The sequence below is a fragment of the Leucoraja erinacea genome, chromosome 11 (genome assembly GCF_028641065.1).
Source record: "Leucoraja erinacea ecotype New England chromosome 11, Leri_hhj_1, whole genome shotgun sequence".
Taxonomy (NCBI): Eukaryota; Metazoa; Chordata; class Chondrichthyes; order Rajiformes; family Rajidae; genus Leucoraja; species Leucoraja erinaceus.
In genome coordinates this window covers 44672094-44687369 of record NC_073387.1, presented here as the reverse complement: position 1 = coordinate 44687369, position 15276 = coordinate 44672094, and the positions used below count along the sequence as shown (strand labels likewise).

General features: G+C 42.7%; 1 protein-coding gene across 1 annotated transcript in view; it reads right to left on the bottom strand.

Moving 5' to 3' along the window:
* LOC129701736 (A disintegrin and metalloproteinase with thrombospondin motifs 2-like) overlaps positions 1-15276 on the bottom strand; it is a 213758-nt gene that overhangs the window by 29532 nt on the left and 168950 nt on the right. Inside the window, exons 11-12 of the mRNA XM_055643129.1 lie at positions 13905-14050; positions 9494-9669 (exon numbers count right to left, since the gene is read on the bottom strand). Of these exons, the coding sequence (XP_055499104.1) occupies positions 9494-9669; positions 13905-14050 (322 nt within the window). The remainder of the gene's footprint in view (positions 1-9493; positions 9670-13904; positions 14051-15276) is intronic.

The window sequence follows — 15276 nt, the reverse complement described above, 5'->3', positions numbered from 1 at the left end:
ATGACTGAGAGTGTGCAGAGCTGAAGAGGAAAATGTGCTAAATGAGGGAGAACTGGGAAAACTGGAGCCCACATCCATTCGGAAAATCCTGGGAACAGTCCTACATCAACCACAGTGAGGAATGTTAATGATTCATTCTATATTTCCTTGATCATCGTCTGCTTTGATTTGTTGTTTTCACACCTTACCCTTCCACATATCTCTAGTCTCCCTCCCCCCTGACTCAGTCTAAATGAGGGTCTCGACCTGAAACATTACCCATTCCTCATCTCTAGAGATGCTGCCTGTCCTGCTGAGTTACTCCAGCATCTTGTGTCTATCTTCTGAGGAATGGTATTAGATGTCTGCCTTTCAGGCATGAAGTCTGTTCAGGAATTTGATACTTGCGTCTGCAACAATGTACTTCTCTGCTGGCTTCAACTATTACTGGCCTTGACAATTTTGGGCATTGAGTTGAGCTGAGCAGTAGTCACTGAACAACATGGTTTGCACCAGCGATCATGTTATTTAGAAAGCAGCAAGAAGTTGCCATGCTACCAGATGCAACAGCTATGTTAATTCTGCACTGTGATCATCCTGCTCATCTACAAGTCAAATCGCTCACATAAAAATGATGTTAATGGGCATCAGGATGCATCATGTCAAGACCGCTGAGGCCTGGATTTCCTTGTGGCTGGGAGTATTTTACAACAATCCTGTCCCTCAGCTTCCACTCTGACCTCAGTAAATCCCACACAGCAGACACATTTCTGGATTGTTGGCAACCTTCCAGCAGCATTTCAGGGGCCCCTGATTAGCTGCCTCTGCCTGGGCAGAAAAAACCCCAGCTTAAGTTCTTCTTTCAACGTTGCATAACTTTGCTGGCAGAAGAAATGTTGTCTTAGAGAGATTTTGAATCCCTTGCGTTCCTGTATGTTATTAACTTCAGCCCTTTTGTTTCGGAATCCTCCTACCCTTAGTGCCGCTGTATATTGTTAATGGTGGCAAGGGTTCAATAACAGGAAACACATCAGATGATACTTTTTTTCTCTATAAACCTATAATCTTCACATGCCTTCGGATGTGTTCAATCCCTGTTGTCATTTGAGCTAAACATCCCAGAAGCTCCAGGGCAACTGAGAATATCTGTGTCCATTTTCTACAGGAGAGTGAAGCTCCGGCTGTGGGTTTGGTTTGCCGGCTTAACGTTGGCTGAAAGACTAACTCTGGCAATTCTCACTGACGTGTTCAGTATTGTAACAGTGGGCTGAACTTGATTATATTTTCAGTAGAGGAAGGGTGTTGTGGCTCAGAACTTTCTGTGGGACAGGGAATGTGATTTCATTGATACTTTTTCCATACGATCCATAGGAGCAGAATAAGGCCATTTGGCCCATCGAGTTTGTTCCACCTTTCAATCATGGCTGATCTATTTTTCCTTCGCAACCCCATTCTCCTGCCTGATCCCCGTTACTTTTGACACCCTTACTAATCAAGAACTTAGCAATCTTTGTTTTAAAAATGCCCATGACTTGGCCTCCACTAGCTCCTGTGGCAAAGAATTCCATGTATTCACTGCCGTCTGGTTAAATAAATTCTTTCTTTATCTCCATGCTAATGATATCATCCTTTTATTATGAAGCTGTGCCTATTTGGAGAAGAACCGGGAACATTTCACCCTGTCTGCCTTCATTGAAAATTGTGGGATTCCTGTGTGTGAGCCAGTAATGCACATACCTGCATTGCACCTGCAGTAAAGCACATAATGCATTGCACCTGCAGTAATGCACATAATGCATTGCACCTGCAGTAATGCACATAATGCATTGTACAGGGTATTGGTGAGACCACACCTGGAGTATTGTGTACAGTTTTGGTCTCCAAATCTGAGGAAATACATTCTTGCCATAGAGGGGGTACAAAGAAGGTTCACCAGACTGATTCCTGGGATGTCAGGACTTTCATATGAAGAAAGACTGGATAGACTTGGCTTGTACTCGCTAGAATTTAGAAGATTGAGGGGAGATCTTATAGAAACTTACAAAATTCTTAAGGGGTTGGACAGGCTAGATGCAGGAAGATTGTTCCCGATGTTGGGGAAGTCCAGGACAAGGGGTCACAGTTTAAGGATAAGGGGGAAATCCTTTAGGACCGAGATGAGAAAAACATTTTTCACACAGAGAGTGGTGAATCTCTGCAACTCTCTGCCACAGAAGGTAGTTGAGGCCAGTTCACTGGCTATATTTAAGAGGGAGTTAGTTGTGGCCCGTGTGGCTAAAGGGATCGGGGGGTATGGAGAGAAGGCAGGTACAGGATACGGAGTTGGATGATTAGCCATGATTGAATGGCGGTGCAGGCTCGAAGGGCCGAATGGTCTACACCTGCACCTATTTTCTGTGTTTCTATGTTTCTATACCCAGAATTGAAAGGCATGCTAAGTTCAAGGTTTCAAGGTATCAAGGTCAGTTTATCGTCACATGTACCAATTAAGGTACTGTGAATTACTGATATTCTGATATAAGGTGGAGATACTATAAGCATAGTGAGCATGACACATTCAATGTTGCACGGGATCATTTATTCTCCTGCCTACATATGTGATGACAGTGGAATGGGAAAGGGGATAAGTTACCCCACTGAGAACGATGGGGGGACCTGGCAGGGGGGGGGGGGGGGCAGAGAACATGGGGGGACCCGGCGCAGGGGAGGGGGTGCCTGCCGAGAACAAAGGAGGGACCCGGCATGGGGGTGGGGCCGCTGAGAATGAAGGAAGGGCCCAGCGGGGGGGGGGGGGGTCGCCTGTTCCAGCGTGCGGCGGCAGGCAGCAGATAGGACTGTTCGGTGAACTCTCGTAACTTTGTTAGCGCCAGAAACATGGCGACACTTGTGTACTGCCTAGGTGAGGTCTGCTACATGGGTTGTATGCAAAACAAAGCATGTCACTGTAACTAGGCACATGTGACAAGTAACATTGAATCATTGAGTGGCTGTGGGTGGAAAGGTAGTAGCCCCCAGCTCTGCAATTAATGTTGATGAGCCTCATAGTTGTCCAAATACCTCTGCATTGGGCCCCTAGAATGAATCCACTGGCATGAGGGATTAACTCCACCGCACCCTATCCCATTTACACTTCAGACACTATAGAATTGGCATTGGTACCAACCCAAGGCAGAGGTTCAAAACACCAATATGCACCCAAAACAGGGTAAGTCAATGAAGCAATTGCTTGGTGCATTGTCAGCGCAAGGTTCTATCACATTCTGTCTTGAACCATCCAGACAGAATTAAACTGGCCTGCCTTCTGGAATCCCGGAATTTTCAATGAAAGCAAGGGGTGAAATACTTCAGGTCTGAACTCTTCCCCAAATGGTTGGAAAGAGAACAGCACGGCCAAAATAATTTTCAGGGATATAACATTCATACTCTATTGAAAACACATTTCTTTCCTCATAAAATGGTTCCACTTTCAACATAAATCCTGTCAGATATTCCCTTCTTGTCGATTTAATTCAACAGGGTGCGGAACCATTTTACCAGAATGCTGCCTGGGTTCGACGGTGTTAGCTACAAAGAAAAACTGGACTGACTTGTATTGTTTTTTTCTGGTACCCTGGATGTTGAGAGGAGACCTGGCAGATGTATTTAAAAACATGAAAGGCATAGATATAGACAGCCAGAACCTTTTTCTCAGGATGGAAATATCAAAGACAAGAGGGCATAACTTTATGGTGAAAGGGGCAGTTTAATTGGGATGTGTGGGGCACGTTTGATACACGGGGTGGTTGTCTGGAACACAGTGGTGGTGGAGGCAGATATGATAGTGGCATTTAAGGGACTTTTAGATAGGCACATGGATATACAGGGAATGGAGGGACATGGATCGGGTGTAGGCAAATGTGATTAGTTTATCTCAGCATCATGTTTGGCACAGATATTGTGGGCCAAAGGGCCTGTTCCTGTTCCTGTGCTGTACTTTTCTATCTATCTATCTATCTATCTATCTATCTATCTATCTATCTATCTATCTATCTATCTATCTATCTATCTATCTATCTATCTATCTATCTATCAATATATAAAACTCTCGTGCCATCCGACCGGCTGCCGTCCGGCTGCCTTTCTGCCTTTTGATTCGTTGACGGCTGCTCCTTCCTATCAGCTTCCACCACACTTCGAAACAAAGTTACAAGACAGGAACACTCTGAACTTTTCACTGCTGCAGCAGGCAGGGAAGGTGCAATTGGAATTTTTTTTAAATCCGCTGCTGAGGGAGGCAGGGGAGTGCTGGAATCTTACATTTGGGGACGGCTTCAGTTCCGTTGGAGGAGACGGGTGCTTGGTGGAATATTGGGTTGGGGGATCACACCAACGGGTCTGCACTTGGTCTAGTATACCATAAAACAACGTCAAATTCAGTCCACTGTTCAATGCTTAACACTTAAAAATGAGTGTTAATGGTCACTTAGGCATGGTAGGTTACATCCCAATTTTCAATAAATAATGTTCAATTACTTGTGATTTCAGGAAGTAGAAATGAGTACAAATATAAGCTCTTTTACACTGGATCCAACTTTTGGGGGCTCGGGGGCTTTGTCTAGAAAATAAGCCTACCATGCGGTTCTCTAACCATTATTCCCAATGAGTTATGAGTTTTAAAGTTTACAGCCATGTGTTCCAGTACATCGCAGCTCACTAACTCAAGTATCATCAAAAGGTATGAAGTATAAAAGTAAATAATTTTCACAGGTACGGAATGTTCTAAAATCTGCTTTAAACTGTAATTGCGAATAAAAGTACGTGGTGCTAAATGAACATTATATCCAAACGTTTACGTTTTGATTTTTCATTCTGTGCCTGCGGGCTGCACGTGGAACTGATCTGGGTGCGGAGGCACCATAGAAATTCGGGAGGGGTTGAATATCTGATGATGCATAATGGGGTTATTCCGTCTGCTTTTTCCCAGCCTGACTATGCTGAGTTCACAGAGAGGTCACCCAGAACTTTTAAATTCCCTCCATGAAGGATATAAAAACCATGACGATTAAAGCAGGGCTCTGTACTGTCCCTGCTGCAATGGCACAGTGTGAAGTGTACATTTGCAGCTTCTTTTCAGACCTCTAACAACCTTTACTAATAATACCTTTGCCATTAGTTGTTTTTTTTTTTTGATCAGCTCATTTGGAAGTGAACTCGCTTATACGGCAGATGTGCTGTGCCTTTATTTCCTTTAGATTTGTTTGTATTGCCTTTTGATTTCTATGTGTTCTTCCTAAAATTTTTCTCAATCAGTTTTACTCTTTAGCTCTAAGTTTTTTTAGGATTTTAACTATTTCATTTCCCACAAGAATGATTAAAAAAAAAGGGATTGGTTTGTGCTGTAAGGCAGTGTTCCTGAAGCCTGTATGTTACAGTCTGATGGAGGGAAAAAACACAGGCAGACATAGAAAGCCAGCTGCTCCCTGCCTGAAACATGTGGATTTAAAATGACTACCAGAACCTAAATGTGCGTAAGATTATGGGAAGTACTTTTCCATGAACCCTTGCAGTGACTTCATCTGGTCCCAAGTCAATGATCTGAAGAGTAATTCCTTCAAGATAAATAACAGGTTTCAAATTGAGATGCTGCTCTGTAAGCAAGAACAAATCGGCAGCACTAATATGGAGTTGCAGGAAACAAGGTGGGCCGATGATTCAGTGCTATTTTGTACCTTTGGACTGATCAGTGCTACATCAGACACCCAAACCTGAGGTAACAACATTTAATCCATCCGGTACAGGACATGTGGAGAAAGGGACAAGTTCTCAGTTAACACATAGAATACATTCCTTCCATTCCTGTCCTCTTCGGTATGTGTGTCAGTCTAGACGAGAGACTATAACTCATTTAATTTTGTTTCTCTTGAGGTCTTTTCTCATATCTTTCGCATCCCAGTCACCTAAATAAAAATGCTAATTTTCCAGTCTCTGTACTTTCCATCCAATCCCCACTCCAAACATGCATCACTCATCTGCCTTTCTGATTTCCTGTCAGGTTTCAGCTTGAATTACCCTCCTTACAATAAAATACTCATATGATACAGACCACATCTCTGGAAAACATGGATAGGCGACGTTTCAGGTCGGGACCCTTCTGATGTAGTTGGGGTTAGAAAGCGGGAAGAGAGTGGAAGTCGGGTGGAATAAAGCCTGGCAAGTGATAGGTAGATATAGGTGAGAGCGGCTGTAGATTGGCAAATGGGTGAACAAGTGTGAGACAAGTACATAAGTGGCATTAAACGTGGCATTAGCCAGAGGAAGGAATATAGGGGGAAGAGGGTGGGGGGAGAAGGAAAGGGAGAAATGGGTGCATATCCAGGTGGGTAGAGGAAAAGGCAAGGGGAAGATGTTTGTAGCCAAGTTACCTAAAATTGGAGAATTCAATGTTCACACTATTGGGTTGTAATCTACCCATGCGGAATATCAGGTGATGGGCCTCCACTTTGCATGTAGCCTCTTGGTTCTTGGTTCTTGGTTTCTTGGTCCTCCAAAATATTCCAAATGGAATTTAAATTGGAGGTGGTTAAGGGAAGACTTAAGCCAGAAAGGGTTTTGGAAGAAAGAGCTACTTTAAATTTAGTTGCATCTGGTTGGGTAACTATAGTAGGGTGGAGATTATTCCATGCTTTAATTGTGCGGGGGAAGAACGAATTGCTGTATACATCTGTCTTTGTAGCTGCGATCACAAATTGGATCGAATCCCTCGTCTGCTCCTAATTGGTTTGGGTTTGGTGTAGGTCTTGTAGTCTATGTCGAGCTGACTATGTCGAGAGATTCACACAGAGAGTGGTGAATCTCTGGAACTCTCTGCCACAGAGGGTAGTTGAGGCCAGTTCATTGGCTATATTTAAGAGGGAGTTAGATGTGGCCCTTGTGGCTAAGGGGATCAGGGGGTATGGAGAGAAGGCAGGTACGGGATACTGAGTTGGATGATCAGCCATGATCATATTGAATGGCGGTGCAGGCTCGAAGGACCGAATGGCCTACTCCTGCACCTAATTTCTATGTTTCTATGTTTCTATGACCATTTAACATTTTGTAAAAACAGATCAAACTGTGAGCTTCACGTCTGTCTTGGAGAGGGTTCCATCCCAGAGAATCGCCTCACTCGGGCAATGGAGGAGGCCCAGGACAGTACGGATAGTATGGGAATGTGGAGGGGAGTTGAAATAGTTTGCAACCAGGAGATGCAGCCGGCCTTTATAACGTACAGTATGTTGTCTGACACCTATCATTGTTATTAATTTCCAACTAGAAAGTCCTTTGATGAAAGACCAGGATTTTCAGTAAAATATTATGTAAAACTATGAGTGTTTGCTGTCATTATCCAATGAAACAGACACATAAGCATAATATACTAACATGCCAACGATTATATAGGGAGTAGGCTGATGTGATGATACCTAGTTTCATGGGCTGTTCCATTTGCTGCTTTATCTGATCAATAATGAGGACCGAATACCCCTGACATGCGTACTAATCATGAATCCATCAATCTCTGCCTTAAAAATATCCATTGACTTGGCCTCCACAGCCGTCTGAGGTAAATTCCACAGATTCACCATGGCAGTCCTGGGGTAAAATGGCCTGAAAGTAGTTTGTTTTTATTGCAGGGTCATAGTAAGTTTTTAAATGCTTTGAAATAAAGGGATTTAGCATTTAATAGATCTTTTTATAATAAGAATTATCTTGATATTTCAACTTCAACACTAATCTACATGTATGCTTCAAATTCTATTCTGTAAAATATTCAAAATGTTAATTAAGAACTCTGCTTTTTCTACCTGGTTTGCTGTCCGTGAGAATTATTTACTGTAATTGGCTGCTCTGCTGACTGAATGACTTCGCAGCCAGAGGTCCTCTGATCTGATGCCTGGGAACAAAAGAGGTCAGAAAAGGAGAGCCTTATGCAGCATCAGCAAGTGCTGTTTCTTCACTGCCAAGTGCAATTTCAGAGCCATTGTCCAACCGTTAAATCTAAAATTGTGATTGTGACTGGGCTTATATTTACTGGAATTTAGAAGGATGAGAGGGAATCTTATACAAACATATACCATTCTTTAGGGATTGGACAGGCTAGACGCAGGAAAAATGCTCCCAATGTTGGGGGAGTCCAGAACCAGGGGTTACAGTTTAAGAATAATGGGTAGGCCATTTAGGACTGAGATGAGGAAAAATGTTTTCACCCAGAGAGTTGCGCATTTGTGGAATTCTCTGCCATAGAAGGCAGAGGAGGTCAATTCACTGGATGTTTTCAAGAGAGTTAGATTTAGCTCTTAGGGCTAATGGAATAAATGGGGGGAAAAGCAGGAACGGGGTACTGATTTTGGATGATCAGCCATGATCATATTAAATAGTGGTGCTGGCTTGAAGGGCCAAATGGCCTACTCCTGCACCTATTTTCTATGTTTCTATGATTTAAAGTGGAGTTTCAATTTCACTCTGCACCAGCATATTTCACAAACATGGACATATTAGGTTATAATAGGCTTGTTGCCGCAGGTGCTGCTGGATTCTTACCATGTTTGGATATTTTTCTGGGTCTTGTGAGGTGCAGAATATTCATCAATTCCTGAGCAGGAAATCCAGAGAGCTCTAGACCTCTAGAAACTGAGAGGTGTTTCTGGCTGAGCTCCCGAAGGACGCATATGATGAACAATGCTTCCTGGCATAGCAAACAGGTGCTAGAGTTTCCAAGTGGCTGGCTGGCACTTGAAATATAGTCTTATGGACCTCCAGTGACCTTACATGATTTAGGTCCCTTGCACCAGAACCTGCAATTTTAAGATAGCCAGTGCTGAGGAACATTTGAGGATGTGATCAAGATTGCTACAAATCTTAAGGGACTGATTTTATTTAATGTTATTTCATAGAATCAAAGATAGAGTCAAAGTCATACAGCATGGAAACAGGCCCTTCGGCCCAACATGTCCCATCTACATTAGTCCCACCTGCATTTGGCCCATTACCCCGTTCTATCCATGTACCTGTCCAAATGTTTCTTAAATGTTGTGATAGTACCTGCCTCAAATACCTCCTGTGGCAGTTTGTTCCATACACCCACAACCCTTTGTGTGAATAAGTTATTCCTCAAGTTCCTATTAAATATTTTCCCCCTCACCTTAAACCTATGTCCTCTCATTCTCAAATTCCCCCACTCTGGGCAAGAGATTCTGTGCGTCTACCCAAACTATTCCTCTCATGATTTTGTGCACCTCTATAAGATCATCCCTCATCCTCCTGTGCTCTAAGGATTAGAGTCCTATCCTGCACAACCTGCTCTCCCTATAGCCCAGGCCCTCGAGTCATCGTGGTAACATCCTTGTAAATCTTCTCTGCAACCTTTTGGGCTTCGTAGTTCTTTAAGTATATATATATATTTTTTGTTATGTTTCATACTGGCTGAGCAAATGTTATATTGTACATAAGCTGACCAGAAACACTATAGACACTGGATAACATTAAAAAGCTTCCTTACGGTCAGGGTGCTCATATGGCAACCACTCATGCTTCATGCTATTATATTCAAAGTTGCCATTCCACTGCCGGCACTGCCGTTCTCTGAAGTCTTCAAAATGCTCAGGGCAGTCTTCTGTGTTACAAAGCTGATAGTCGTAGCTTGATCCTGAGCATTCTCGGCCACCATTAGAGGGTCTAGGGGGATAAATGTTGATATCTAAGCTATTGCATTCATCAAATTACAATCAAAATGAATGATCGTTGATGTGAAGCATTGTGCAATATTTACAATAACATTTTCTCATGGAACACAAACCCTCGAATCATTGCTTAAAAGACAGATACAAAAGACTGCAGATGCTGAAATCTTGAGCAAAAACAAAGTGCTGGAGGAAGTCAGTGGATCAGTGGCAGACAACATTTCAGTCTGAAGTAGGGTCCTGACCCGAAACATCGTCTGTTCATTTCCCTCCACAAATGCTGCCCAGCTGATTTGAGTTCATAGAACATAGAATAATACAGCAGGGGAACGGGCACTTTGGCCTACAATGTATGTGCCGAACATGATGCCAAGTTCCTCCAGAAGTTAGTTCATTGTTTTGAATGTTAACTGTTACAGAGAAATGGTTTAGTTGTAAGAGACAGTGCGGAAACAGGCCCTTTGGCCCACCGAGTCAATGCACACCAGCAATCCCCACACACACTAGGGACAATTTACATTTATACCAAGCCAATTAACCTACATATCTGTATGTCTTTGCAGTGTGGGAGGAAACCGAAGATCTCAGAGAAAACCCACGTAGGTCACGGGGAGAACGCCCAAACTCCGTACAGACAAACAACCAAAGTCAGGATCGAACCCGGGTCTCTGGCGCGGTAAGGCGGTAGCTCTACCGCTGCGCCGCTGTGTCACCCTAAAATGCTGTTAATGGGTTATTCTAGTGTGGTTCAAATTGTCAATCACTAATGTTAGAAGATGAAAGACTGTTAACAATATTTGCACTGAATGTACAATCTGCCATCAGTGAGAAGAGCATGATATGTGTACCAAAGTTTTGCAAAATGAAATCTGAACTTTGGCGAACTGCATTTTCCTATTTGTCAAAACATACTGAAGGATTCAACAACTCCAATATTGTAGCAGTTGCCAGGAAGTGGAACATCTCACAGGCACAAAATGCGAACTTTAATTCGTATTGCCTGCATTTAACTGCATTCCCCACTGCCAAGCAATCTTGCAGTACGAGGCAGTTGTGGGGCTGAGTGGCGAGGCTGCAGGAGCATTGCATGGACTTGAACTCGGCGACTGTGATGTGGGTGAGTCAGACTGAGCCCCACCCAACAATCACTCGCCAATTCTTTGTCAAGAGCAATCAATTTTTGTTTTCCGCTGTTCTTCTGAATATCATTATCATTCAGAAATTTTTAAAAATAAAAATAAGATATTTTTAAAAATATAAAGAATTATATACAAACATTATATTACCTAAAAACTCTAGGATCTGTTTTAAATAGGGAAAATATAATATCGAGACCCACCCCTATTAATGATACTTACCATGTTCTTAATTTTAAAGGGCACAAAGTGCTAGAGTAACTCAGTGGGTCAGGCAGCATCTCTGGAGAACATGGATAGGTGACGCTTCGGGTCGGGACCCTTCTCCAGACTTTCCAGAGTTACTCCAGCACTTTGTGCCCTTTTCTCTAAACCAGCATCTGCAGGTTCTCTAAACCAGCATAACTACAATTGTTATTGAAGAGATCAGGCTCATAGATTCAGTGACAGGTCTAACCAGGAGCAAGATCCAAAAACAGATTCCTTGGCAGCAGTACTGGGAAATTCCAATGCTCCGGCTCCACTCCAGAGGCAGTGCAGAGCTGGAAATTTGAAAACTCAGCCAGCAAGATTGGGACTTCAACACTAGAAGCCGTGTTGGGAAACTAGCTTGTACATGTGTCTCCCAGGAAAATAGCCCATGGAAGCTTTCACGAGCACAAGTGATAGTGTCATTTTCCATATACACGTACAGGTTTGTAAGTTAATTGGCTTGATAAATGTAAAAATTATCCCTAGTGTGTGTAGGATAATGTTAATGTGCAGGGATCGCTGGTCGGCACGGATCCGATGGGCTGAAGGACCTGTTTCCTCGCTGTATCTCTAAACAAAACTAAACTAAACATGCAGAATAAGGGAATCTCAGCATTTTCTGATACAAGTTTATTCTGGTTAAGTCTCCTTCTGTCTGACAGGAAATTACAGGCAGCATTTTCACTTATAAATGGTATCGAAGTTTGAGTAAGGGTCCATCGTTATCAACAAATATTGGACTATATCGCACTCTGAGCTGCCCCATCTGTAGTATTTTAAAGGTCTTTGTAGTTTAGTTTAGCTTGCAGATACAGCATGCAAACGGGCCCTTCAGCCCATCAAGTCCATGCAGCCATCGATCAACCACACACTAGTTCCATGTTATCCACTATCGCTTCCTTCACAATGGGGGCAATGTGCTGAAGCCAATTCATCTACAAATCTGCACGAATGTGGGTGGAAAATGGGAGTGGAAACTCTGGAAGGAATCCAGGAGGAGGATTCATGGAGTCACAGGGAGAATGTACAAACTGTGCCTGCACGGCACCCGTAGCCAGGATCTAACACGGGTCTCTGGCGCTGTGAGGCAGCATCTCTACCGCTGCGCCAATGTGCCGATCCCCTATACTTCTATTTTCTGACCTTATATATTTTATTTCTGCAATACCTGGGACTATATTTTAAATTGTAAGGCATGTGTGAAAGATATGAATACCTGACAAATATATCTAGCTGACCTTTCAGTATTCGGCAGAGTAACTTTCATCAGACAAGATGTTCGGAAACTAGCTTAAGGGTAATGCTAGTGGAATAAGGGGGAGGAGACACCTCACATCCCCCCCCCCCCCCCCCCCCCAACAACACAGACCCACAGGACCTTCCTTGTGACCAACATTTTCATGCCGCTTTGGGTGACTGTGGAGCCGTTCTCATCTCCTCTGTGATCTCAGTGTCCTCCATGATAACCAACATGTTCATCAGATATAGGAGTAGAATTAGGCCATTCAACCCATCGAGTCTATTCTGCCATTCAATCATGGATGATCGCTACCTCCTAATCCCATCTTCCTGCCTTCTCCCCCAGGCACAGAAATTGCTATCAAAACATGTGGAGGACACGATTTCTTGGCGGCCGCACGTGCACGCACGTGCACGCACACGCACGCACGTGAGAGGAGTATACAAAGGTAAATTGTGCAGGTTATGTGTCCAGCAGCTTCATCCGCCCCGAATCGTGGAGCGTGAATCAAACTATCCTGACAGCTTTTCGTCACAATTTTGGCCCATGTTGTGACTTTTATTTATGGTAACACATTCAATCCAATTCTTAGGGAACTGAGTTGTAAAGGGATGCAAACAAGCCCCCCCCCCATAAACCTTTGATTTTTGTTCTTGAAGGTTGAAAGTTTGTCTTCTCTGCCTTCATCCATGACCTCTCTGTGGGCAATGAGTTCCAACAGATAACTGCGGATGGAATCTGAGCAAATTCTGAAGCATGGTCCACTGGAATATCCTTTGCACATCCACTCTATCTAAACCTTTCATTAGTCGATAATTTCAATGAGGTCCCCCCCTCAAACTTCTAAACTCCAGCGAGTAAAGGCGGAGTGATGGCATGGTGAGAGGAGTATACGAAGGAATTGTGCAGGTTCTGTGTTAGTGCTGTTCTGGGTGCAAACTATCCTGACAGCTTTTCGTCACAATTTTGGCCCATGTTGTGACTTTTTTTTATGGTAACACATTCAATCCAATTCTTAGGGAACTGAGTTGTAAAGGAATGCAAAAAGAACATAAACATTTGATTTGTTCTGAAGGTTGAAATTCTTTCATCTCACATGCTCGGTTTGGCCAAATTGCAACTGAAATGCTGATGGAATCTGAGCAGAACTGCAGGTCACTGGGACCTTAATTTATTAAATAGAGTATCGCAAGAGATCCATGAATCCTTTGTAACGTATACAAGCGCAGTTTATTTGGGGTTTTATTCTGTTTTATAACAGTTTTTTTTAATTGTTTTTGATATCAGACTGTTGAAAGATAGGCTCCATGATCAATTAATTATTTGGATGGCTTTAAAACTATTTTGGATTTTGATCCTTGCAGAGAACCAGATCATTTAGCAATATTTCACGAAGATGATACGTACGTATTTTTATTCTCGAACTGCCTGGAAATAGCATTGGAAATTACATGCAACTTACAAAATTCAAATGTTTCACTATCTTATACAGCCATTTCTATATGGATGATATATGCACTATATCTTTGCATTATATTTTGCCTCAAGCATCCTCAATGGTAATAAAATATAAAAAGTTACTTGTATCAAAAACCTACTTACAATGGGTCATCACACTGCCGGGTCCGGAATCGTACACCAACTCCACAGGTTCGAGAGCAGGAGCCAAACTTGCTCCATGATCCCCAATTTCCATCATGTCGCAGTATGTCAGGAGTCAGCCAAATACAGTGACCTTTGAAGCAATGCTGGGGAGGAAAAGGAAAAGATGTAATTTCTGCCTAATTCTTAACTTCCTCAATTCACATCCATATATTCTTCATCTAAGATTATATTATGTTAGCTAATTGTGTTTAGCCTCTGGGATTACACAGAGTTTCGATTTATGATCTGTATAATGGGCTCACTGTATCCCAATGCAACCAGCCAGTGCAAGTAGGATAAAGCTTTGGCACAGAGTGAACATAATTAAGTTAGGGAGTCTATTTCTAATCTGTGGAGGTTGCTATTCTGATATATGCTTAATAATTATTTGAACACTGAATGTTATTCATGATTTTATACATCAATAAAGATAACACTTGCTATCCCTATTGATACATAATATTTATATTGACTCTTCATAAACCAGTTGATTTTGTTTTCTGTGGCAGTGCTACTGACAACAACCACTTTAGAACATTGAACATGGTGCTCAGCATGAGTTGTTCCTTGGGTCTACTAATAGAAAGAAAACTTCAGACAGTAGTACCGAACGGCACCTTAGGAACCAGTTCATATGGGGATTCATTTCACATCCCACATATTCGTTCGCATTCACAGTTAGGTTGGTGTTCCTGATGACGTTATTGTTTTTTTTTGATTACTTCCTTTCTCTGGATAAATGCTATCGAATGCAGGCCCGCAGGTTCCTGTAATGTGCTTCTGTTGGCAGAACATCCCCTCTGGGAGCAACATTTCACAAAATCTCATTTTACTTGTTATTCAGAGAGTACACCAAAGTATACCACTGATACCACTTTCAGCTATTGTCAATCCACCAGCATGAGGTGCCCCGCTCTTTAAATGAATATACACTCTCGATGCGCATAATAACAATATCCACTTGCTAGCAAAAGAGAAAAATAAATGGAAACGCAGAATGAAATTAGTATTACAATCGTATTAGATTATGGCAGTGCTGAATGTAATGAAGAGCAATTACTGACGGTACACAAAAAAGCTGGAGAAACTCAGCGGGTGCAGCAGCATCTATGGAGCGAAGGAAAAAGGCAACGTTTCGGGCCAAAACCCTTCTCCAGTCTGAAGAAGGGTTTCGGCCCAAAACGTTGCCTTTTCCCTTCGCTCCATAGATGCTGCTGCACCCGCTGAGTTTCTCCAGCTTTTTTGTGTACCTTCGATTTTCCAGCATCTGCAGTTCCTTCTTAAGCAATTACTGACGTCCTGTTTTAGAGTAAATGTATGCCATGTGGAC